General features: G+C 32.5%; 1 protein-coding gene across 1 annotated transcript; it reads right to left on the reverse strand.

The window, feature by feature from the left end:
- Positions 1-2582: 2582 nt before the first annotated feature.
- LOC128283849 (precursor of CEP9-like) lies at positions 2583-3268 on the reverse strand. The gene has a single exon (XM_053021255.1). The coding sequence runs from the start codon at positions 3201-3203 to the stop codon at positions 2733-2735; it is 471 nt and encodes a 156-aa protein (XP_052877215.1). The 5' UTR covers positions 3204-3268; the 3' UTR covers positions 2583-2732.
- Between the last annotated feature and the right edge of the window lie 19942 nt (positions 3269-23210).

The following is a 23210-nucleotide window of genomic DNA, read 5'->3' on the forward strand; positions in this document are numbered from 1 at the left end:
TATTTAATTACTGAACATTATCTATCATGGTCCCGATGTAAATTATGATTTATTAGAGCTAAACAATTTATTTAAATACCTAGATTATAGAGATGTAAAGGCGTAGTGCTGCCGCCCCCAGTTTCTGACCATTAAAACATTAAGTTTAGAATAATGTTTTCTTGGTAATCTCGTGTTCAGCTTTCCAACTGGAAATCCTAGGCCTATTCTTCCTCTTTGTTGCTTTAAAAAAATGAATTTTGATCTCTAACTAGGTTGTCAGAAGCTATAGCCCCATTTGCAGCAGCAGGTGAAGTTAATTTTTAAATTAAAATATTATTGAAAAAAGTAATCATAAAATTTGAAAAATTAAAACTTTCACATTTTTTTTCTTTATAATTGAATCAAGATGTGATTACCAAAGATATACATTAGTATATATTAAGTAGCATAAGAATAAAAATGTGCGATATGCTTTGATTTGATGTCCTGGTGGTTTGGAGATTCTTGCTTTCACCACAATGCTGTGATAAACTAAAATTGGGTTTCTAAAGCCTGTTAGGCCATTCCTGTTTTATATCTTTATTTTAATGAATGGTAAATTCATTTTTTGATAGAAAAAATAACAAGGCAGAGATAAGAAAACGCTTGAATTTCATTGGCTAATTGACTTGACTAACATTCGCTTTTACATGCATTTTTTTTTCTTTTTTCAATATTTGAGCATTTAACAGACAAACTACGGTTCCTTCAAAAAAAAAAAAAAAGACAAGGCACAGATGATTATTTCCCAACTTCCAAACGACGTTCAAACCAATTTTACCTCAAATTCAAAATGAAAACAAATACATGTCAAATAGAGAAACGTCCTAATTAACCAGGATGAAATCTTTCAAGGATATCAAAGTTACTGTCACCATGCATGATATAATGTTATGCAATGCATGGTTAACGTGGTGACGAAGCACTTCGTTTTTTTGACCTAGTTTTGAAGGGAATGGCCAACTCCTGGACTGTGGCCAGGAGCTGTGGGCCTAAAGTCGTTTGCATTTTTGGGTGGCGGGGTTTCGGTTGCTCCGACAACCACACTCGGTGTTGGTGGTGAAGGTGAAGCCAGAGACTGCGTGTTGGCAACGGCCGCTTTATTAAAGTTAGTCCCTGTCTCTTTCTGATCCGATATCAAATGCCTTCCTACAACGCACTGATTTTGTAGGAAGGAAACAAGCAGAAGGAGAACAAGTAAGGCGAGTTGCTTGTTTTGTGCCATAATTTGAGTTGTTTTGTGATTCTATATATGATTTAAAGGGAGAGAAGATATAGCCAAGCAATAGCTAAACAAAGCTTGCTTGATATATTTAAAACTAGGGAAGGAGACACTTAATTAGCAACTCTGCCTATAGACCACTTCCTGCCCCCATATTGCTATTTATAGAAGATCCCTAAGGTAGGAAGAGCATGTTGTCAACAGTATGTCAACATAATTTATGATATGTTGAAATTACTGAAAGAAACGGCTAATAATTCAATAATAAAGAAAGCAAGTTGAGGGTTTGAACCATCCCATGGTAGAATACCATTTCGACCAAAATGTCATGTTTACAAATATTTTTCTCATTAGTAGATAAAATAAAAAGGCTTAAAATACTTTTATCTTTATGCACATGCGTGCACAACATAGAGCTTACTGACAACCAGTAGTTTGCATGGGCCATGCAACTGTTCATTGTTTATTTTAATCTCCTTTCCGTCTCTTCGTTACATGCGCAGAGTGATATATATTATAGTTAAAATTCTCCTAATTATATATTTTTCTGGGGTGGACTATATAGACTCCAACCAACAATATGAAATGGTTAAGGTTAATGAAGGGGAAATCAAATATAAACATGTAATTAATAAATGAACCTTAATTCTACCAAAAAAAAAAAAGTTAATTAAGTTAGCCGCCCCCAGTATGTGACCATGATGACACATTCAGTTTAGAATAATATTTTGTTATTAATCTCGTATTCAGCTTTCCAACTGGAAACCCTAGCATTTTAGTATCTTTGTAGCTCTTAAAAAATGAATTGATCTCTAGCTAAGCTTTCAGAAGCTAAAGAACCCACTTGCAGGTGTTCTGGCTGATAAGAATTTTTAGCTTTCTCATTTTTTTATTACCCCAGATATAAATTAGTATATATTAATTAATTAAATGGTACTAGTATGAAAATTAGTGGAATATACTTTGATTTGATGTCCTGCCATTTAGGAGATTCTTGCATTCGGCACTGCGCCTTTTTCTGAATGCGAAGATTAACTAAAATTGGGTTTCTAAAGCCTGTTGGGCCAAACTTAAACTGAAAATAGCCATTAAATTGGATGGGAAGTTGGTCCATAAAGTATAAACTCAAGGGTCATGGTCTGCCTTAATGATATATTTTTTGCTGAGCAAAAAATAAAAAATAAATTCCCAACAATTACCTTTCATACTTTTTTTTGAGTTTCCTTTACATGTTTTTAAGGTTTCTTGTTGCCTCAATTGGAAAAAGATTTATCTATCTATACTTTATTTGATGATTCCCATCATACTCAGGACCACTTGACTAAGAAAGAGATTTCAGTTCATTAAAAAAAAATCAGAAACAATTTTATTAAGATGCTTAAAGGAAAGGAGACACTGCAAAGAGTTATGTACACTACATGACATAGTGGTATATATAAACTTCAAACCATGTATATATATAACCATTAGAACTTTCGTGGGGGGACTTTCATGGAAGTTCATGCATTTGGTTCAGTTTTTCAGAATTTTGGTTCGGATAAGCATGACCAACTCCAGGGCTGTGCCCTGCAATTGAATGCTCACCATTGCCCTTCGTGCTATTGCTTGGTGATTTGCTTTCAATAACTTGATCATCATCTTTTGCTCCTGCAATTGAATGCTTGTCATTTCCTTGCAGGCTAAAGCTACCTGGTTTTTGTTCAACAATATCTTCATCATCTTCATCATCTTCTGCAAAAGAATGTCCACCGCCAGGGCTGTTCCCTGGAGTAGTGGGTCGAAAATCCTCTTTGCAACCTTCAACCGAGTCACCAAAGCTTTTAGTTGGTGTAGGGGGTGGGAATACTTGCTTTGAATCATCTTTGGTCAGTGATTTTAGCAGTCTTCCCTGAACTGAGAGAACAAAATGACAGGCAATTAGAAGAAAGACAGCAAATATATGCATGGGTCTGAATTCCATAAGTAAAAAATCAATAAACTTGAATGGCTGTTGTAAATTATAGAATGAGAAAGCTAGGAAAGAATGAAGTGAGTTTTTTTGCTTTCAATCCCCTGGTATTTATAATGTGGAGATGAATCAGCTACAACCCTTTCAAACTAAGTGATTAGTGCTTGGTGTGGCATAATGGACAATGATGGATTGTTTGAAGAAATTTTATTAAAAGATCCTCTTTTCTTCATTAACTTTTTTTATTCAAAGATGAGGAAATATTATATTTCTTCTCTTACAATTATTCTTCTGCATGTCCCACCAAATGTATGATTTGCCTCCGGACTATCTTTTCTATTGGCAAAAAACAAAAAATGAACATAATATCTTCCCATATATATTTTTCATATCTTTCGAAGTGTTCTTTAAAATCTCCCCACTTGTTTAGCTCTTAGTATCTTTTTTTCCAAAGAATAATGGTGCTATAATAACCTCTATTAGGTGAATTCTGTCTATACATATCTAATATGAGTATCTTAATTAACCACATGACCTCAAATTTTTTAGTATGGTCATTTCTAGTCACCATTACGAAGTATGCTGAAAAAACAAGCAAACTATCTTTTCCTTTTAAATTCACTTACTTCATTTTCCAAAAACTCAAAAAGCTGAATGGTTAATTTGAATTCTGATTTTATGTGCGAATATGGTTCATCACACATGTACACAATAATTACTCTTAAAAAGTGAATAAGCATATACATGAACTATTCAAAATGAAAAAAATGGCTTAATTCCTCAACACTTGTTTTTTAAACTTTTTCAAGAACAAAGGGTACCAATTGAAACTTGAAGCTGGATCCTTGACCTTTCATGGTGCTGAAATGATCACTTTATGGTTTGATTTAAGTAAGGATAGAAGTTAACTTCATTGGTTTGTAAACCCTATTAATTCCCTAGAGATAACAAATATTTGACTTTCCCCCCACCGCCCAAATGCATCCAAAAGGTTAAGGGCTTCTCCTGTACTTATCCACTTGCAAATGCTTATTTAAATAGTATTATTATATTACCGACGGCTATTGTGCAAGCTTTGAACTCTTTTGGTCGACAAATTATAGTGAAAAACACATCTGTCCTATGGTTTTTGTTGTAACTCTATTGTTTAATGGTAGTTGCAAGCTTTCAAATTTCAACTAAATAGGTAGTGCAATGATTACTTGAATGCTAAACGTTGAAGATGAGTAGTTTAGAAAATGAAAATTGCTTGTTGAGGCTAGGGGAGCTGAGTGGCACTCAGTGCTCACTGTAAACTGTCACTGAAACAATAAAGTTACTTATCATACTTGAGTTGGTAATTTAATAAAGCAAAATCTTTGAACTAATGAATGTACTGATTTTTTGAAGATACTATTATACTTTGAATGTTTATGTTGTAATTGTTATTTTCAAGGAGCTGTTTTGTATCCACTTAGATTCTATGTTAGTAAGCTGGAATTGATAGATGATTTGAGGCTTGTTTAGATTATGTATGAGAGCATATTAAGAACACTTGTATCTATTCAATTGATAAACTGATTTGTGAGTAACTGCAAATTGATTTATAAACATTGAGTGTTTATTACCTAAGTTCTCAGGGAGAGAATTTGAAAACAGAGTCTTTTAATATTTAGATACAAAGGTGAGATCTTCATACTTGGAAAGTGATAATGTGTGATTTAATTGTTATATTGTGGATTAAAGATAACAGAATTATTCACTGAGCTAGGCTCCTCAAATGTAGGGAAACCGAACTACATAAATAAACTTTTAGTGTTCTTTATTTTTGATTGCATAATTTTTCGTAGTGTTAAGCTGTAATGGCTGCTGCAATAAAATACTTTCATTAACTGTTTTCATATTTTGTAAACAACAGTAGACAGCAACAATGTTGATGACAATGAAAGTGGCCTGCTCTAACACCGCGACCAATCTGAAACTGTTAGTATCTCAGAATATTGTGTGTTCTTCAAGCATTTATATATACTAATATTCTACAGTCTTTATTTATTGTATAGTTATCACCTTGGAACCTTAACTACTAATACCAGTCTACACAATAACTTATACAATAGTTGTGAAAGCACTACATAGAGATGAAATAAGAAAACTAGGGGTTGAATAAAGCTTCCCACTAATGGCAAAAAAAGGAAAAGTAAGATCGCCATATCATAATGGATGGTTCATAGGACAAGCCGAAATTTGACCAAATGTCAATGTCATAAGTTGATATTGATATGAATCTTGCTTTTGCAGTTTTGCAGGTTTCTATAATGCAAAAAAATTGACCCTACTCCGTAGGAGCTTATTTTTTTTTTATTAAACTCAAGCCATTAAAAAAATTGAAGGCATGTCAATTAACAATGAGATCCCTCCACTATATGAAAAAAAGCTTACATAGATTGATGTACTAGGATGACTTAAACAAATTAGATAGTACAGTTTTAAAGACAACTGTCTATTGCTTAATTATTTTAATGTAATAATACTCCACTATAATTTAACAGCGGAGAGCCTGCTGCAAATTGGTCTTCAGTAACTATTTGTCTTGGTCGATGAAGTCAAAAACCAAGCAAATGATAAGCACCAATTCAAAGTTAAAACCCCTCCACTTAGAGAAGGATAATTGATTATATGTTAAGAATCTTGCAAAAGGGTTTATTTTTTTATTCTTAATGGTTGGTTCCTGAATCTAAGGAAGTCCCCATCCTCTGGCAACCCTTGAGAGACTGCTAGTAACCTTTTAGCCCTTTACAAAGCCAAAACAAGGAAACTATATTCATTTGGTTCTCTGTCATGACATGCTAGGCTGTAAAATGCAACTGCATGCAGTAATTGCTGGAAATAATTAAATCAGATAGAACAGAAGGAATCTTCCATGCATATATTCTTTTGATTCCTAATAATAACTGTTATGCGTACTGGTGGGATATACTTCACTTACATTACTACGTATAGTATGCAGTACTGTTAAAAAAAATGTTCATATTTTTATAAAATGACACAATTTACACTAAATATAAAACTCCAAATCCTTGGTTTTAATTTCTTAGCTTATTAGTTAAGGTGGAAGTACTAATACTTTAAGTATCTAAGTTCGACTTTAAGTATTTAAGTTTGAATCTTATAGTATAAGCATATATCACATATTGTTAATAACTGTATGAAAATTGAATAATGTATGAAAATTGAATAACAGAGAATAATTTGGTATATAGAAAGAATGCACTGAATATTCTAGCATTATTAACCTCCCTGGATTTGTACAAGAATAGGATTTATATACATCAGTGTGACTAGCTGCTGCTAACCACTCTACTAACAATATGTTAGTCTGTATAATAAATTATTAACAAACTAATGTATTCTTATACTCTAACATTCACCCAGCTTCTTAATAGATAAGACCTAAAGTAAATTATGAAACCGAATAAAAATGGAGACAGATAAGGGCTTCGTGAAAATGTCAACAATGTGGTCACAGGCTGGTACCTCACCGACAATGAGCGAGCCATCAACCACCTTTTCGGGGACAAAAAATAGATCAAGCTCAACATGTTTGAATTTGGAGTGTAAGACTAGACTGGCAGAAACCACTACTGCACTAGAATTGTCACACCAAACATCAGGTGGATCAGCAGAATGTATCTGTAATTCCGTTAGCAGAGAGACTAACCATGTAATATCACTGGTAGCTATAGCTAGACTTCAATATCCAGCCTCAGCTGTTGACCGAGAAACAACTTGTTGGTTTTTATAACACCACAATACTTAAAAGTACAACGAATTAATTCACAATGAATTAATTCATAGGATAATTATATACTTACCACAATACTGATCACTCATACAATTAACATGAATATGTATATAAATGTAATGATCTTAAATCATAAAAGTACAAACCGGTAATCATAGTTACTCGTCTACGACTCTCGCTTTCCCTTTCTCTCGCAACGACCTAGTGTCATCTTTCACTACGATCGATAATTAAATAAATAAAACGATATCAAATTTCATTCAATCCACATTCAAATATAAAGTCACACATATTTTATATTTTATTCAATTTAGTACTTCTATTTGGGATATGCATATTTTTCGATATTTAGCTTCGGATCAAAATTTAATTTCACATTCTTTCATTAAAGACTCTATATTTTTTATTTATAGCACAACCTCATGAAGGTTTTTAATTTATTCAATTTAGTCTTTAATATTACAAAGTTAACTAATAAGCTTATTTAGTTGTACAATTTAGTCATTATCATAATCTAAGCTTAATATCGATCACATTCAAACCTAATTCAACAATTTCTCAACAATGACAACTTGCTAAAAACTTAACAATTGAACAAATTAATATATGGGCTAGCTAGATCAAGTTCCCATAATCATAAATCTTTAAACATTTTATGAAAAAGGGCTTGATCACCTTGAAAATTTGGTGGTCGAATGTTATCTTGAAGGATGAAGTTTTCTTTCTTTTGTTCTAATGATGGATGGTGGAATTTTATCTTTCTTTCCAGGGGCGAAGTCGGAAAATTTTTTTAGCAGGTCGAAATTAAATTGTCTATATGTTTATAATTTTTAAAGGATTAAATCAATTTTTTATCATATTTAGAGGAAGTCAAAGTATAATTTTACTTTTACTAATTTAAAATTTTAAAAATTTTAAAAGAACTAAATAAAAAAAATTCATTTTAGGAAGAGCAAAGCCCCTACTAGCCCCCTAGCTAAGCAACTTTTGTACCACTAGTTTGCTATATATATATCATAATTAAATTTAGTTTAGTTGTCCTAATCGTGATTATAACCTTAATTAACTTGTTTTTTATTCATTAATCTTAATTACCACACTTTAAATGACCATCATCATTATTGTCCACTAACATTAGAAGGGGAACAGTTTGGTTATAATCTTTTAAGAACATAGTAGGACAGTGGAGTGATTTCGTGTCCATGGAATCAAAACCCTCAACTTCAGTGATTTTTCAAGAGGAGACAAATCATCTGAAATGGATTAACGAAGTGGTTGAGTTGGATTGTGGTAATGAAAGTTCCCAATTTTTGTAAAGGAGAAGGGTGATATTGATTTGTTTCGTTATGGTAGTTGTAGAACTAACTTTTCCTCTTGTCATGATTCGGTCAGTGAGACAGTTTCATTCATCGATCTCAGGATGCAGATGTTAAAGAAGATGAACATGTGGGTACTAAGGTTGAAGATGACATTAATGTTGGAATTAACTCAATCAACGAACTCATGGAACCCAATGTTAGGGGTGTTTCGGCCAGTTGTCCTTGAGAAGATACTGTTTATCAGGTTTCAAAAAAAATGTTAATGGATGTTGATGTTATTATTCAGTTTTTATGTACTTTTAGAATCTAATTTTTGTAAATTAAATACATAAATATAAAAGAAGAATATTTATAGAGTTAATATGAAAATATAATAAAGTTCATTTAAATATTTTAGTAAAAAAATTGATGATTAAAATTTAAAGATTAAATTATAAAAGTTCAATCTATCAAATTTTAGTTAGCAAAACAACTTAAAACATCTAAATAGCAATTATCTAAATAATTGGTAGTCCCAAACGTGTAAAGGCACTCCATAGATTTCCAACCAAGTCGTACGGTGTTTCAAAAGAAAATATTGTGTCCAAGGTTCAACATCGGTAAAAAGCTCTTTTAATCATGAAAATCCAAGCTTTTCCATGGACTCCCTAGTATCCTCATCGGCAAATTCGATCAAAAATTGCTTCCTCGATATTTTCTTAACATCCAACTCAAAAACACCACTTGCTCTGGTTGCATCCCTGAGGTTAAAAATATCGCAATAATCTCTAGTTTGCTTCATCGTCAACATATGCAGCGACGATAGGGACACCTGCTTTTTCCAACTCCATAGACCTAAAGCTTCCTTCATCCTTCAATCCATTGCAAGAAAGATCTGCAGATTTAACGTTCTCTTTCATCCCTTTATCATTGACCTTCACCTCCATTCCATGAATCTTTCCATCAGGAGGAGTCTCTATGCTCGAACTGCTACCCATTTTTCTATCCAACTCCACCCCTTCTCATAATCGGAACCCACAACTTCTTTATCACCCTTCTTTTGAGTTTTTATCCAAAAATATTTTCTCCCTTCAAACTTGGAAATGTTAACAGAGAGTCTTCTGAAACCAAAAATTTTGTCATTCATCTGCTTTACTGCAATCTGTCTCCCTCCAGTCATGGTCTTCTTATTCGGAATAAAAAAATGAGTTACCTTCCCAAATGCTTGGAAAAAGATTCCTAAGATCTCTCCGCTTCCAGCTAGTGGAATATTAGAAACAAAAACTGTATGGCATTGATTCGTAGAAGCGCCATCCTTTCGATTACTAAGAGATGCCACCATTCTTGGCTCCGTCTCCCCCCTCCCCCCCCCCCCCTTAGAAACTCCATTGCTTTGCTTGAATTGCTTCAAAAATCTCAGAAATTATTCTTGACTCTGTATTCTCTCTACAATTGTTTAGATGGTAACCGGTTTAAAAGTATATATATTACTACATATTTCCCAATTTATCTAACTTGATATAATCTAATAGTTGTTGGACCTTGATTTCATGGTAAATAGATCTCACTTTAATCAAATTTGTTATATAGTTGTAAATAATTTGGAAGTTGTGATGATTTTTTTTTAAAAAAACAAAACAAATCATGAGCCATAGTTGGCTTTAGGCATTCGTGTGCAGTCACTTTCGAGCACTATTTCATCGATTTACATATTTCCCTTTTGCCTTACTATAATCAAGAACAAAAGGGTTTAATTGGCTTTTCCTTAATTTCTATGGGAGATGGGACCCTTTTCAACCCCAGTCCATTAGCTTTCTTACTTTTTTTTTTTGGGTTACTTAGTCTATAAATCTTTAGGATCTCTTCTTTCCTCAAATGGAAATGGTTTATTTGATGGTCCCTATCATATGCAGGACCACTGAAGTAGGACTGTAAAGAAAGATTTCAGTTCATAAAAATGCAACAATGGCTTTTTTTTTTTTTTGAAATATCGGAAACAATTTATTAAAATAGTTGATGGAAGATATTACAAAGATGTACAATATATGGCATAGTGATGAATACATACATGACTAAAAAACTATAGCTACTACCAATAAGTGTTAGAGTGCAGTAGTAAGATTCACTAGAGAATGCAAGTTTAAATTTATATTGTTGACGGAGGCAGTCACCAATGCATGTTTATGCATTTGGTTCAGAATTTTGGCTTCCATTTGGATAAGCATGACCAACTCCAGGGCTGTGCCCTGCAATTGAACGATTGCCATTTCCCTGCACGCTAATGCTTGATGGTTTTCTTTCAGCAATATCCTCAACATCTTCTGCAAAAGAATGTCCAACACCAGGGCTGCGCCCTGGTGTAGTGGGTCGAAAATCCTCTTTGTAGCCTTCAATTGAGTCACCAAAATCTGAGGTTTTAGTTGGTGTAGGGGGTGGCAATACTTGGTTTGAATCGTTTCTGCTCAGTGATTTTAAAAGTCTTCCCTCGACTGAGAGAACTAAATGACAGGTAATTAACAGAAAGACAGCAAATGTATGCATGGGTTTGGATTCCATAAGTAGGAAATCAATAAATTTGAATGTCTCCTTCTAAATTATGAGAAAGCTAGGCACAATGAAGTGAGTTCTCTGGTTTCAATCCCCAAGGATTTATAATGTGGGGATGAATTAGCTTAATTCCTCAACACTTTGTTTTTTTTTTTTTAATCTTTTTCAACAAGGGGTACCAATTGAAACTTGAAGCTGGATCCTTGACCTTTCATAGTGCTGAAATGGTCACTTTATGGTTTGATTTTAAGTGAGGATGGCAATCTATTTTAATCAAATTTTTTGAAGCTAACTGCGTTGGTTTGTAAACCCTATTAATTCCCTAGATTGACTTTCCCCCCACCACCCAAGTGCACCGAAAATGTTAAGGGATTCTCCTTGACTTCTCCACTTGCAAATGCTTATATGAATAGTATTATTATATTACCAATGGCTGTTGTGCAAGCTTTGAACTCTTTTAGTCGACAATTTATAGTGAACAACACATCTGTCCTATGGTTCTTTTCTTGAACCTCCATTGTTTAATGGTAGGTGCAAGCTTTCAAGTTTCAACTATAAATGGGTGGAATTGACTGCCAAATGTTGAAGGTTCAAACAATTATATTACCCCTGTATTTCTTGAATTCAATTAATTCGAGTATTAATAATCTTATTGGGTTTCAAATATTTGATTCATTGAACCAGTATTGGGTTTCAAATATTTGATTCATTGAACCAAACCAATTGAAGTAAACATCAGTTTTTAAGATACCAACAAGGAATTCAGACCAATAATTTCACCTTGGAACCTTAGCTACCAATACTACCTTAAACAATAATTTATAAAACTGTGAAGGGGCACCATACAGACGAATTAAGAAGGCTGGGGTTGAATTAAGCTTCCACTAATGGCAAAAAAAGGGAAAGTAGGACCACCATGTCATAATGGATGGTTCATATAGGACAGCCGGCATTTGACCAAATATCAGTGTCATAAGTTGATATTGATATGAATCTTGCTTTTGCTTTTTGGAAGGTTTCTAAATGGCAAAAGATTTGACCCTATGGAGTGGGAGCTTCTTTCTTTATAAAAAACTCACGCCATCAAAAGAAATAAAATGAAGGCATGTCACATCCACAATTGAGATCCATCCACTATATGGAAAAAGCTAATATAGATTATACTCTACTAGGTGACTTAAACAAATTAGATAGTACAGTTTCAAAGACAACTGTCATGAGTGATATTATAGTTTTTTTATTCCTTAATTATGTTAATGTAATACTCCACTATAGTTTAATAGTGGAGCCTGTTGCAACTGGTCTTAAATAACTCAGATGGAGCAGAAGGAATTTTCCGTGCACATATTCTTTTGATTCCTACAATAATAACTGTTACTCGTACTGGTAGGATATACTCCATGCACATATCTGAGCCTACTTTTATCATACAGAGAGTTTTTCTGTATATAAATACGTAGGAGCATGCACTGAATTCTACGTATTCTTTGTCCTCTATAGTCTCCTCTTTAACTTACTTTCTTTAGCAATGATGTCTCTCCTCCCCCCCCCCCCAAAAAAAAAAAAATTCGGTGATATTTTTCTTAAGCAAAAGAAGAGTTGTTTGTTTTGTGCCGTGATATTTGATTATATGCTTTCTTTATATACTCGTATCTTTATTCACATGCGTGCACACAATCGGTGCTTTGCATGGGCCATGCAACTGTTAGATTATTTATTTAATCTCCTTTTCTTCTCCTGGAGTGCAAAGGGTAATATTTAAATTATACTAGTGTTGCCCGTGCTTCGCAACAGAGATCTTTTTGGTCATAATATTGATGAAAACGGAAATAGAAACGCAAAAGAAAAAGCATCAAACAAAGTGGGAAAAAAAGAACTCCTGTCATACTATTGATCATTTATTGATGAAAATGTAATTAATTACTGAACACAAATCATGGTCTCGGCTCCCCATGCACATTATGATTTATTAGAGTTAAAAGCATTTTATTTAAAGCTAATATATAGCCCGAAAAAATTTATAAATTTAGAATTTATTCTCTATATTTTTATTTTCATGATTTTAATTTATTTACTTTTAAAATTTTAAAATTCAATTTTAATTATTAATATCATTATTTATTTTTGTTAAATTTATTGATGTGACATTTTAAAATAAAGAAAAACTCATTTAATAACAATGTAATTGAAATATGAAGTTATAATAAACTTGAATTTAACAAAATAATTTCAACAATATTAATAATTAGACTTAAATTTTAAAATTCAAAAATAGGATGATTAAATTCTTAAATAAATTTTAAAATCCAAAAAATAGGATGATTAAATTCTTAAAATAATAGTATATTAAACTTCAAATTTATAAAAAACAAAATACATATTCTATCCAAAAATTTTCACTAAAAAAAAAAACAATCGAATACGATGGCTTTAAGCATTCATGTCCACTAAGTCACTTTCGAGTTCTCTTTCATTCATTTACATATCTCCCTTTTGCCTTATTAGAATCAAGAACAAAAGGGTTTAATTGGCTTTTCATTAATTTCAATGGGAGATTGGACCATTTCCTTCTCAATTCCTTAATAATATTATTAAATTCCCAACAATTAGCTTTCATATCTTTTTTGAGTTACTTTGTCTATAAATTTTTAGGATCTCTTCTTGCCTCAAATGGAAATGAGTAATTTATGCTTTAGTTGATGGTCCCCATCATATGCAGGACCACCTGTAGTAAGACTGTGAGAGAATGATTTTAGTTCATAAAAATGCAACAATGGCGTTTTTTATTATTTTTATTTTATATAGCAGAAGCAATTTATTAAGGTATTTGAAAGAAGACATTACGAAGGGTTTTGTACAATACATGACAGTGATAAAACATATAGATAACTAAATAACTATGGCTAGTTCCAAGCTTCACACCAGTTTTGCTTTTCAGTTCATGTCTTTAGGAGTAACGCAAATCCCACGTGAGTACTGACACCATATATATAAATCATTGTACCTTGTGAGTAGCATTTACATGCATGTTTATGCATTTGGTTCAGAGTTTTGGCTTCGATTTGGATAAGCATGACCAACTCCAGGGCTGTGCCCTGCAATTGAACGCTTGCCATTGCCTTGCACGCTAATGCTTGCTGGGTTTTGTTCAACAATATCTTCAACAACGTCTGCAAAAGAATGTCCAACACCAGGGCTGTGCCCCGCAATTGAACGCTTGCCATTGCCTTGCACGCTAATGCTTGCTGGGTTTTGTTCAACAATATCTTCAACAACGTCTGCAAAAGAATGTCCAACACCAGGGCTGTTCCCTGTTGTAGTGGGTCGAAAATCCTCTTTGTAACCTTCAATTGAGTCACCAAAATCCGAGGCTTTAGTTGGTGTAGGGGGTGGCAAGACTTGCTTTGAATTATTTTTGCTCAGTGATTTTAGAAATCTTCCCTCGACTGAGAGAACTAAATAACAGGCAATTAGAAGAAAGACAGCAAATGTATGCATGCGTCTGAATTCCATAGGTAGGAAATCAATAAACTTGAATGTCTCTCGTAAACTATAAGTATGAGACAGCTATGAAAGAATGAAGTGAGTTAGCTGCTTCAAATTCCCTGGTATTTATAATGCGGGGATGAGTTAGCTTAATTCCTCAACACTTGGTTTTTTTAATCTTTTTCAACAACAAAGGGTACGAATTGAAACCTGAAGCTGGATCCTTGACCTTTCATAGTGCTGAATGGTCACTTTATGGTTTGATTTTAAGTGAGGATGGCAATCTATTTTAATCAAATTTTTAGAAGCTAACTGCGTTGGTTTGTAAACCCTATTAATTCCCTAGATTGACTTTCCCCCCACCACCCAAATGCACCGAAAAGGTTAAGGGATTCTCCTGTACTTCTCCACTTGCAAATGCTTATATAATTTAAAGTATTATCTACCAATGGCTGTTGTGCAAGCTTTGAACTCTTTTGGTCGACAAATTATAGTGTAAACACATCTGTCCTATGGTTCCTTTGTTGAAACTCCTTTGGTTAATGGTAATTGCAAGCTTTCAAGTTTCAAAGTTAATGGGTACTGGAATTATCGCTTGACTGCTACATGTTGAAGGTTCCCTGGTAGAAATCATAAATAATTAAACAAACTCTATGGCTGTTTCATTATATGTTATTGTTGGTTTTGTGTGGTCTGCTTTTGACTGTGGTTATGTTTGTTTGGCTTGATGTTGCTGCTCTCTTGGTTTGTATGCTTCTCCTCGGTTTTGGACTTTCTTTTTAGGTATAATACTCATTTTGACCCTGAATTATGTCTGTTCTCTCACTTTGGTAACTATTTTTTTTTATCTTAAATTAGTACTTAAACTATCATTATATTATCTCATTCACCTTTTTCTGTTACTAACTGTCAATAAAAATGTGCCATATTAAACCTTTCAATCAATCAAAATATGTCACAAAAATGTCTATTGCTTAGTTACATTAACGCAATAATATTCCACTACAGTTTAAGAGTGGAGCCTGCTGCAACTGGTCTTAAATAACTAAATCAGATGGAGCTGAAGGAATCTTTCATGCATATATTCTTTTGATTCCTATAATAATAACTGGATATACTTCACTTATTGGAGCCTACTTTTATCATACAGAGAGTTTTGTTGTATATAAATACGTAAGAGTATGCAGTGAATTCTACATGTTCTTTGTCGTCTGTAATCTTTTCTTTAACTTGCTTTCTTTAGTAACGATGTTGTTAGATAACGTTGGTAATTGTATTTTCATAAATGAAGGAGATTAATTGAATCTTTGAAGTCCCTCAAGGCTTAAACAGTGACAAAATTTCAAAGTTGGAGTGAAAATGGAAAAAAAAAAAAGCGTGTAAGTGATAAAATTATGCTAGGGTTTCCTTTTTTAATTATTTTATTTCTTAGCAAGATTGAAAGTCCAAATTTTGTTACAAATTTTTTTTGAAAATGTTTTTCTAATAATTATTATTTTATATTATTAAATTAATTGAATTGAGAATTAATGATTTGATCAGTTTAATTAATATTTGATTAATTTGTAATAGAAGAAGTCATGTTTTTATATTAACTTGTGTTATATATATATATATATATATATGTCAACTTTGGTGGATTCGATGATGCGATAGAGAATTGAATTCTTAATATGATGGGAATTATGTTTTTTATATTAATTTGTACTATTTAAAATAGTTTTACTAGTAAAATTATTCCATTAATTTATAAGAGTTGGTGCAGAAGAGGGTAAAAATAGGCCCCTCAAATACATGCATCCCCAACATTCGCAGCAATAGATACCTAAAAGTCATAGTAAAAACGTCACTAATGTTAATTTGCAACTGTTCTTGATTCTCAAACTGTTATCCTTGTAGCACCTCTCTTCCTGTAAGCATTAACAGGGATTGAGTGACTGACGGTTAAAATAAACAGGGAAAGTGGGGTCAGCATGTCATAATGGATGGTTCATAAGACAGCCGGCATTTGACCAAATATCAGTGTCATAAGTTGATATTGATATGAATCTTGCTTTTGCTTTTGCTTTTGATTTTTGTGGTTTAATTTGGGTCTCTGTCAAAATTACTTCTTCAAATTAAATGGCAAAAATAAAATGAAAGCAAAGTGAGTTCAGCAACATGAGTTTGCAAAATAGATTTGGAAGTGGTGTAAATAAGCTCCCATTTTTCATTTATTAAATCAGATTTCGGAGGCTGCTTTGTGGGATTAACTGCTTTTAAGTTTGCATCGAGCAAAATTCTCGCCACTCATCTTCCTTCTCTTATTATTATCATTATATCGACATAAAATATGTAAAAGTTGAGAATTAAATTTGTTAATATATTAATATTTAACTATCATGTCACCCTCCTGTAAAAGATTTAAACACACTTAATGGAAATGAACAAAAAAAAAATCTTAATTAATTTAGTGACCAAATTAAAAAAATTGATAGTTAGGTGATTAAAAAAAATGGACAATAATTGAGTAACTTGTGGTGTAGTTTACCCTTTCTTATTTTATTATAATAATTTTTGTCTTCTTTATTTCAACATATTTTATTTTTTATTATTTCTAATAAACATATTAAAATGTTTATTAAAGTTATAGTTATATGTCAAATTAAATAATAAAATCAAAGTGCCTTTTTCCACAATCCGAAGATCAACAAAAATTGGGCTTCTAAAGCCTGTTGGGCCAATTTTGATACCTTAGAGTACCTAAAAAGCACGCATGGTGTAAATTTTATATATCATTAGAGAGTATGATGTTGTCACATAGTTATAAATTCTTTAAAAAAAATTTACAATGTATTACTAACAAAATTTTATACCATTAATGAGTTAAATAATATGAAGTGAACATACAAATTAAATTAATCTCTATTATTTAATAGATCAATTTAATTATATTATTAAAAAATTAACGAAATTAACTCGCAAAATGAAACACGTTTTTTGAGCAAAAGATTGAAAAAAAAGTTTACAATAAAAATAGGGTAAAACAAGACTAAAACAAGTACAAGGAAGAAACTGATTTTGATTTTATAACTTTTTCGTACGATTTGATGACATTATTGCACACTTGCAAACATAAAGTACGCATGGTAATCAAGCACTTACTACGAAACTCCGAGAAGGGATACAAGAGCTTCATTTTGTATTTAGCATACTGCAGTCCAAACTTCTGTACCAAGAAGTCTGATTCTTCTTTTAACTCCAATGGTGTAGAGAGCATCAGCATCATTGGCCTCTAGCTTAAATATGATCTGATCTCCGGGCTTGAGATACTTTCCTTTTACGAAATCATGCCATCCGGCCGAAAGGACCGGTTTCGGATGACCGTTCCTTCGAATGGTGTAACCAAAGTGCCACTGCCTCCCCTGCGCATCCATGACGGCCAAGTTTACTGCATGACCACGTCGAATGCGAGGCAGATGCTTCATGTACTTGGTAGGTAATGACAATCTCTTCCCAGTATCAGTTTTGCTTAATATCTTTACGAACTGTAAAGCCATCTCTGTTTAAATTAAGATAGCTAAGTTATGTCAAGACATTGATGATCATATTTATATAGATAAAAGATATATAATAATTTATGCAAAAGTGTAATAGCACTATGTTGATAAAAATGTTAAGGAAATGCATGGTTTACATGACAGCCGAAAATATAACCTAATATCAACTACAATATGATATTGATATCAATCTTGCCCTTGCCTTTCTTTGCTAGTTTTTTAATGCAACAACTTGACCCTTCAATATTTTATAGAAGGTTTCCTTTCTACAATGAGTTGGAAGCTTGTTTCTTAATTGAAAAGGACATGTAGTATGCATACTTGTGAAAGAAATAGATACTCTCTTTGTGATTCCATTGGTGCATGTGATGATCCATGGTTATACCTAGCTATTAATATGGTTATAGTTAATGTATGTTTCTGTTAAATGGATTAGGATATGCTTTAATTAATCAAAAAGAGAAGGGCACCATAGTGAGGGTCACCTCCACTTTCCATTTCTTAATATTCTTGTATTTGTCTTGGTTGAACAAGTCATAAACTCAAAACAAAGCAAATGATGAGCATCAATTCAAAGTTAAAACCCCTCCACTTAGAGAAGAATATTATATTTTAAGAATCTTGCAAAAGGGCTTATTTTTTTTTATTCATAATGGATGGCTCCTGAATCTGAGGAAGTCCCCATCTCTGGCAACCCCTTGAAAGACTGCTAGTAACCTTTTAGCTCTTTGCAAAGCCATAACAAGGAAACAATATTCATTTGATTCCCTCCCATGACATGCTAGGCTATAAAATGTAACTTCAGTAATTGTTAGAAATAATTAAATTAGATGGAGCAGAAGGAATCTTCCATGCATATATTCTTTTGATTCCTAGTAATAACTGTTATATACGTACGGGTGGGATATACTTCACATGCATTAATACGTATAGTATGCACATGTTTAAAAAAATGTTCAGGGCAGAATTTACATTAATTATAAAATCCCAAACCCTTCATTTTAATTGGTTAAGGCGGATGGATTGTTAGTTAAGGCGGAGGTCTTCAGACCTTAAGTATCTAGATTCAAGTTTTACAATACATAATAACGATGTGTGGGTTTTCATCCCACTGCATGCGTATGTCATGTGTGGGTTTTAACTAGTTCATTCTAATGATTCATTTGATTTGCTTTAATCAACTTTCTCTCAAATTAGTTCGTCCATTCATATGTCTAGATTTATTCAAAATGGTATAAACAAGATGAATTAAATCTTTTCTGTATTAATACTTATGCTATTATGTATATATGTTGAAAATAGAAATGATGAAGTTTGAGAAACGGATGTTCTGGAGACAAAGGGTTACTTTTTCATGAGAATGTTAGTATACGTAGTAGTATTGTTGCCAGCTGTTACAACAGTCAGGTTGTTACCCCAGATGTGGTTAGGGTTTGTTATGTGCTGTTATGTGTGCATGTAACTGCATGAGTGTGATAGCTACACTTGTGAGAGTGTATATAAGCATGTTGATGACTCTTCCAGAAAAGCAACAATAGAAATGTCAGTTTGATTTTTTTTTTTGTTTATTTTCTATCTTTAGTGTTTTTCTCATCAGCCAAACAGCTTTCAATGGCTTTTAGCTGAATCATAACTCAAGTTTCCCTTACAGTTAAAAGCAAAAAAGGTTAAACTTTAAAATTTTTGCTGAGAAAAAAAAAAACTTTAAAGAGTATTCCATTAATCTGTGCGCACGCGCAGGTGTATAAAACAAACTAAAGAGACAACACATCTCCCTAGCATGTGGAGTGTAGTTGCCAAGTTGCCGCATTTTGTATATAATATAGTACTATCTTGATTATAGACAAAAATATTTGGGGTCGGTTGAAGATTCCTTGAAATGTTTAGTTTTATTTTAGTTAGTGCCTTCTTGAAAGTAGTTTTTGTTGGGGGTAAGGTACAAAGTTAGGTTAGAGCAAAAGGCACAACAATGCAAGTGAGTACCACTGTTTTACAATGCCAAAATTTTATTGATATTAGCTTAGCTGTAATATCTTCAAATGAAGAGAAGCTACATATATACAGAGTTTATTGGTATTGAGTTTAGTCGGTGCTAAAAAAGTACCTAAACCAACTGAATATCTTCAAAGCCTTCACTGAGCTGAGCTTGTGTGCTTCATTACGCATGTATTTATTAATATCCCACCACTGATACCCCTACTTTCTTGGGAAAGAATTTTACAACCCAAAAAAGAAAGCATTATACTAGGGGCAAGTACAAGGAAGTAACTGATTTTGATGATTTTCTAACTTCTTCGTACAGTTAGAACAAATTATTGCATGCATGTCTATGCATTTGGTTCAGATTTTGGCTTCGATAAGCATGACCAACGCCAGGATTGTGGCCAGGAGCTGTGGGTTTGAAAAGTATGAACATTGAAGGTATATTGAATCATCTGATTTCGAGCTTGGGCAAAAAACCAACGAAGCTCAAATTTGCATTAGCAAATTACACAATACAACCATGAAGAAATATATACATTATACACAGACATACATATACAACACAATAACTCACAAACATATATATAAAGTAAAATCAAGAGACATGCAAGAAGTGAAACTAAACGAGGACATTTTGTATTTAAAACACAGCAGTCCAAACTTCTGCACCAAGAAGTCTGATTCTTCTTTTAACTCCAATGGTGTAGAAGGCATTGGGTTCTACCTTAAACATGATGTGGTCTCCTGGTCTGAGACATTTGACTTTAACAAAATCAAGCCAACCGGCAGAAAGGACCGGTTTGGGATGACTTTTCCTTCTAATGGTGTAAACCAAAGTTCCACTGCCTCCCCTGCATATCTATGACGGCCAAGTTTACAGGGTGACCCCGTCGATTGCGAGGCAGATGCTTCATGTACTCAGTAGGTAATGACAATCTCTTCTCAGCATCAGTTTTGCTCTGTTTTTTTACTTTTTACAGGTTTTTAATTGCAAACAAAAGTTGACCCTTCAATGATATTTTTATACAATTTGAAGTTGTATGGAGTGGGAGCTTCTTTCTTTGAGACAAATCAAAACAAATTTGAGGTCTGCCCACTATATTGGATTATGCTCTACTAGGTGAGTTTAAAAAATTAGATAGTACAGTATTAAAGAGGGCCATGAGTGAGAGACAGTATAGTTTTTATATAGTTTAATTACATTAATGTAATATTCCACTATAATTTAACAGTGGAGCCAGCTGCAAACATATAGAACTTATCGTCTGACTAGTAATCAGCCTAAAATCTTCTAATTCAAACTTTAGTGAGCCATCCTTAGACCCTCTCACGTGTGTCTCCCAGTCCCACTTACAGTCACCCCACCCACCACACAATTACCTGATTTTGCCTGAAACTATTTGTACGGCTTTGCACGGTGTGGTCCCCAATATCCGACTATGGATACCCCTACACTTGAGGAGGTGCAGCGAATATACACACCTAATAGAGAGGAAGTGGAAATAAACTAAAAGATAAAAAAGTCTAGCTTAAATTAAAAGTAATTTAATTTTATTAAAGTTTATAAAGCTTCAATTATTAAATAAAGTACGAATCAAAGATACATAGATACTTTAATAATTAATTTTAATTGATGATAGGTTGATTAAAATTTTAAGTTAATCTGAAAAAATATATATTAAAATTATGATCCCAAACTTAAAGATTTCAAGATATCAATAGATTCAAATATGCATCTGCATTTAATTTTTGTTTTGATGATCTAATATGACAATATTAATTTATTAAAAACCTATCAAATTTTAATCTTCTAACAAGTAAATCATACTAAAAATCTTAAAAATGGTTTTGCTTATGTTTATCAAAAATATCTCAAAATCTCTTTAAAAAATGTATAAATGTAATCATTATAATTAAATTAAAATATACCAACAAAATAAATAACTTGCAACCAGTACAACTGCAGATTAAATTAGAATTGACTCAGCAATAACATATTGGTTTGTAATCTGTCGTCCCAACTACCAAAATGCTCCGAATAGGAAAGGGATTCACATGACCTCTCCACTTGAAAATGCTTATATAAAATAATATGTATTTTATACTTAAGGTTGTCATGCAATTGAACACTTTTAGTACATCTGTCCTATGGTTTCTTTTGTTTAACCCCCATTGTTTATTGTAATTGCAAACTTTCGGCTAAATGGGTGGAGCCTAGCTGTGAGAAAAATAGTCAATAAACAAAAAACATAAAAGTTATTTATGCAATTCGGTTTCCTATGAAATCTAGCTCGGTAAAAAAAATATCTACTATTTTAAACACTTATAACAATTTATTCTAATCTATCACAAACTCATGACAATTTTCACCACTAGATTAGTCCTGTGAATTCAAAAGCAAAGCTATAAAACAAAAAAGAAAAATTAATACTATACACTCATACAATAAAGTTCATCATAAGGACAAAATAAGTGTTTAGTTCTCTAAGTACAATAACATATGCAAGTCTTTCAATTATATATCAATCCCTATTAAACAATAATAGAATAAGTTGAATACAATATAATAATAAAGTGCTAGGTAAACATGCACTCTTGACAGCTAAGCACTCAGTGTTTCAACTCAATCCAATATCTACGATCTAAGCGATCAAATAAGGTGATTCCATTCGATCTAATCTCCAAACTATATTTTTCAAAGTGATATGATATTCATTGAAGGGCTACATCTCATTCAACCCATAAACACCATTTAATAAATTATCAATATCTTAAATATAAAAAAAAGTTCTCAAACAACTCAAATAATAAAGGTCTAGAGACTCCCTTAACACTCAAATATCATTTCCATCGGAATTTTGAAGGTTGTCTAAGGGAAACCATGCATAAAATCAACAAGACCTATCTTGGATATTTAACTGAAATTAATTTCTCGAATTCAGTTAATTGTAGTATTATTAAACTTAATGATTGGGGTTCATGATTATATATTTGATTAGCTTCTTCCAAAATTAAGTTAAAAACCTGATTATCAAAGACATTAACCCAAAGAATATTATTGTCTCTTTGTCTGCCTGTTCTAATGCAAAGGTTCCTAGCGACTAGGAAACCACATTAAATGGTGTTTTGCTTCCACTAAAACAGGAATTAAAGTAAGTATAGTATGGGTGGATATTGATATGAATCTTGCTTCTGCTGTTCTGCAAGTTTAGTTTTAAAATGCAAAAACTTGACCAAAATATAAAATTTCATATTTTTTTGGATAAATATTCAAAGTCGAGAAATAAACTAAAGAGAGGAGTACACAACTTGCATTTGTTTGGGTCGATTACCTTAACCCATCCACTTTGAGAAGAAAATTTTATTATATGTAAAGAATCCAATT

Source organism: Gossypium arboreum, chromosome 2 (assembly GCF_025698485.1).
Source record: "Gossypium arboreum isolate Shixiya-1 chromosome 2, ASM2569848v2, whole genome shotgun sequence".
In the NCBI taxonomy this organism is placed as follows: domain Eukaryota; kingdom Viridiplantae; phylum Streptophyta; class Magnoliopsida; order Malvales; family Malvaceae; genus Gossypium; species Gossypium arboreum.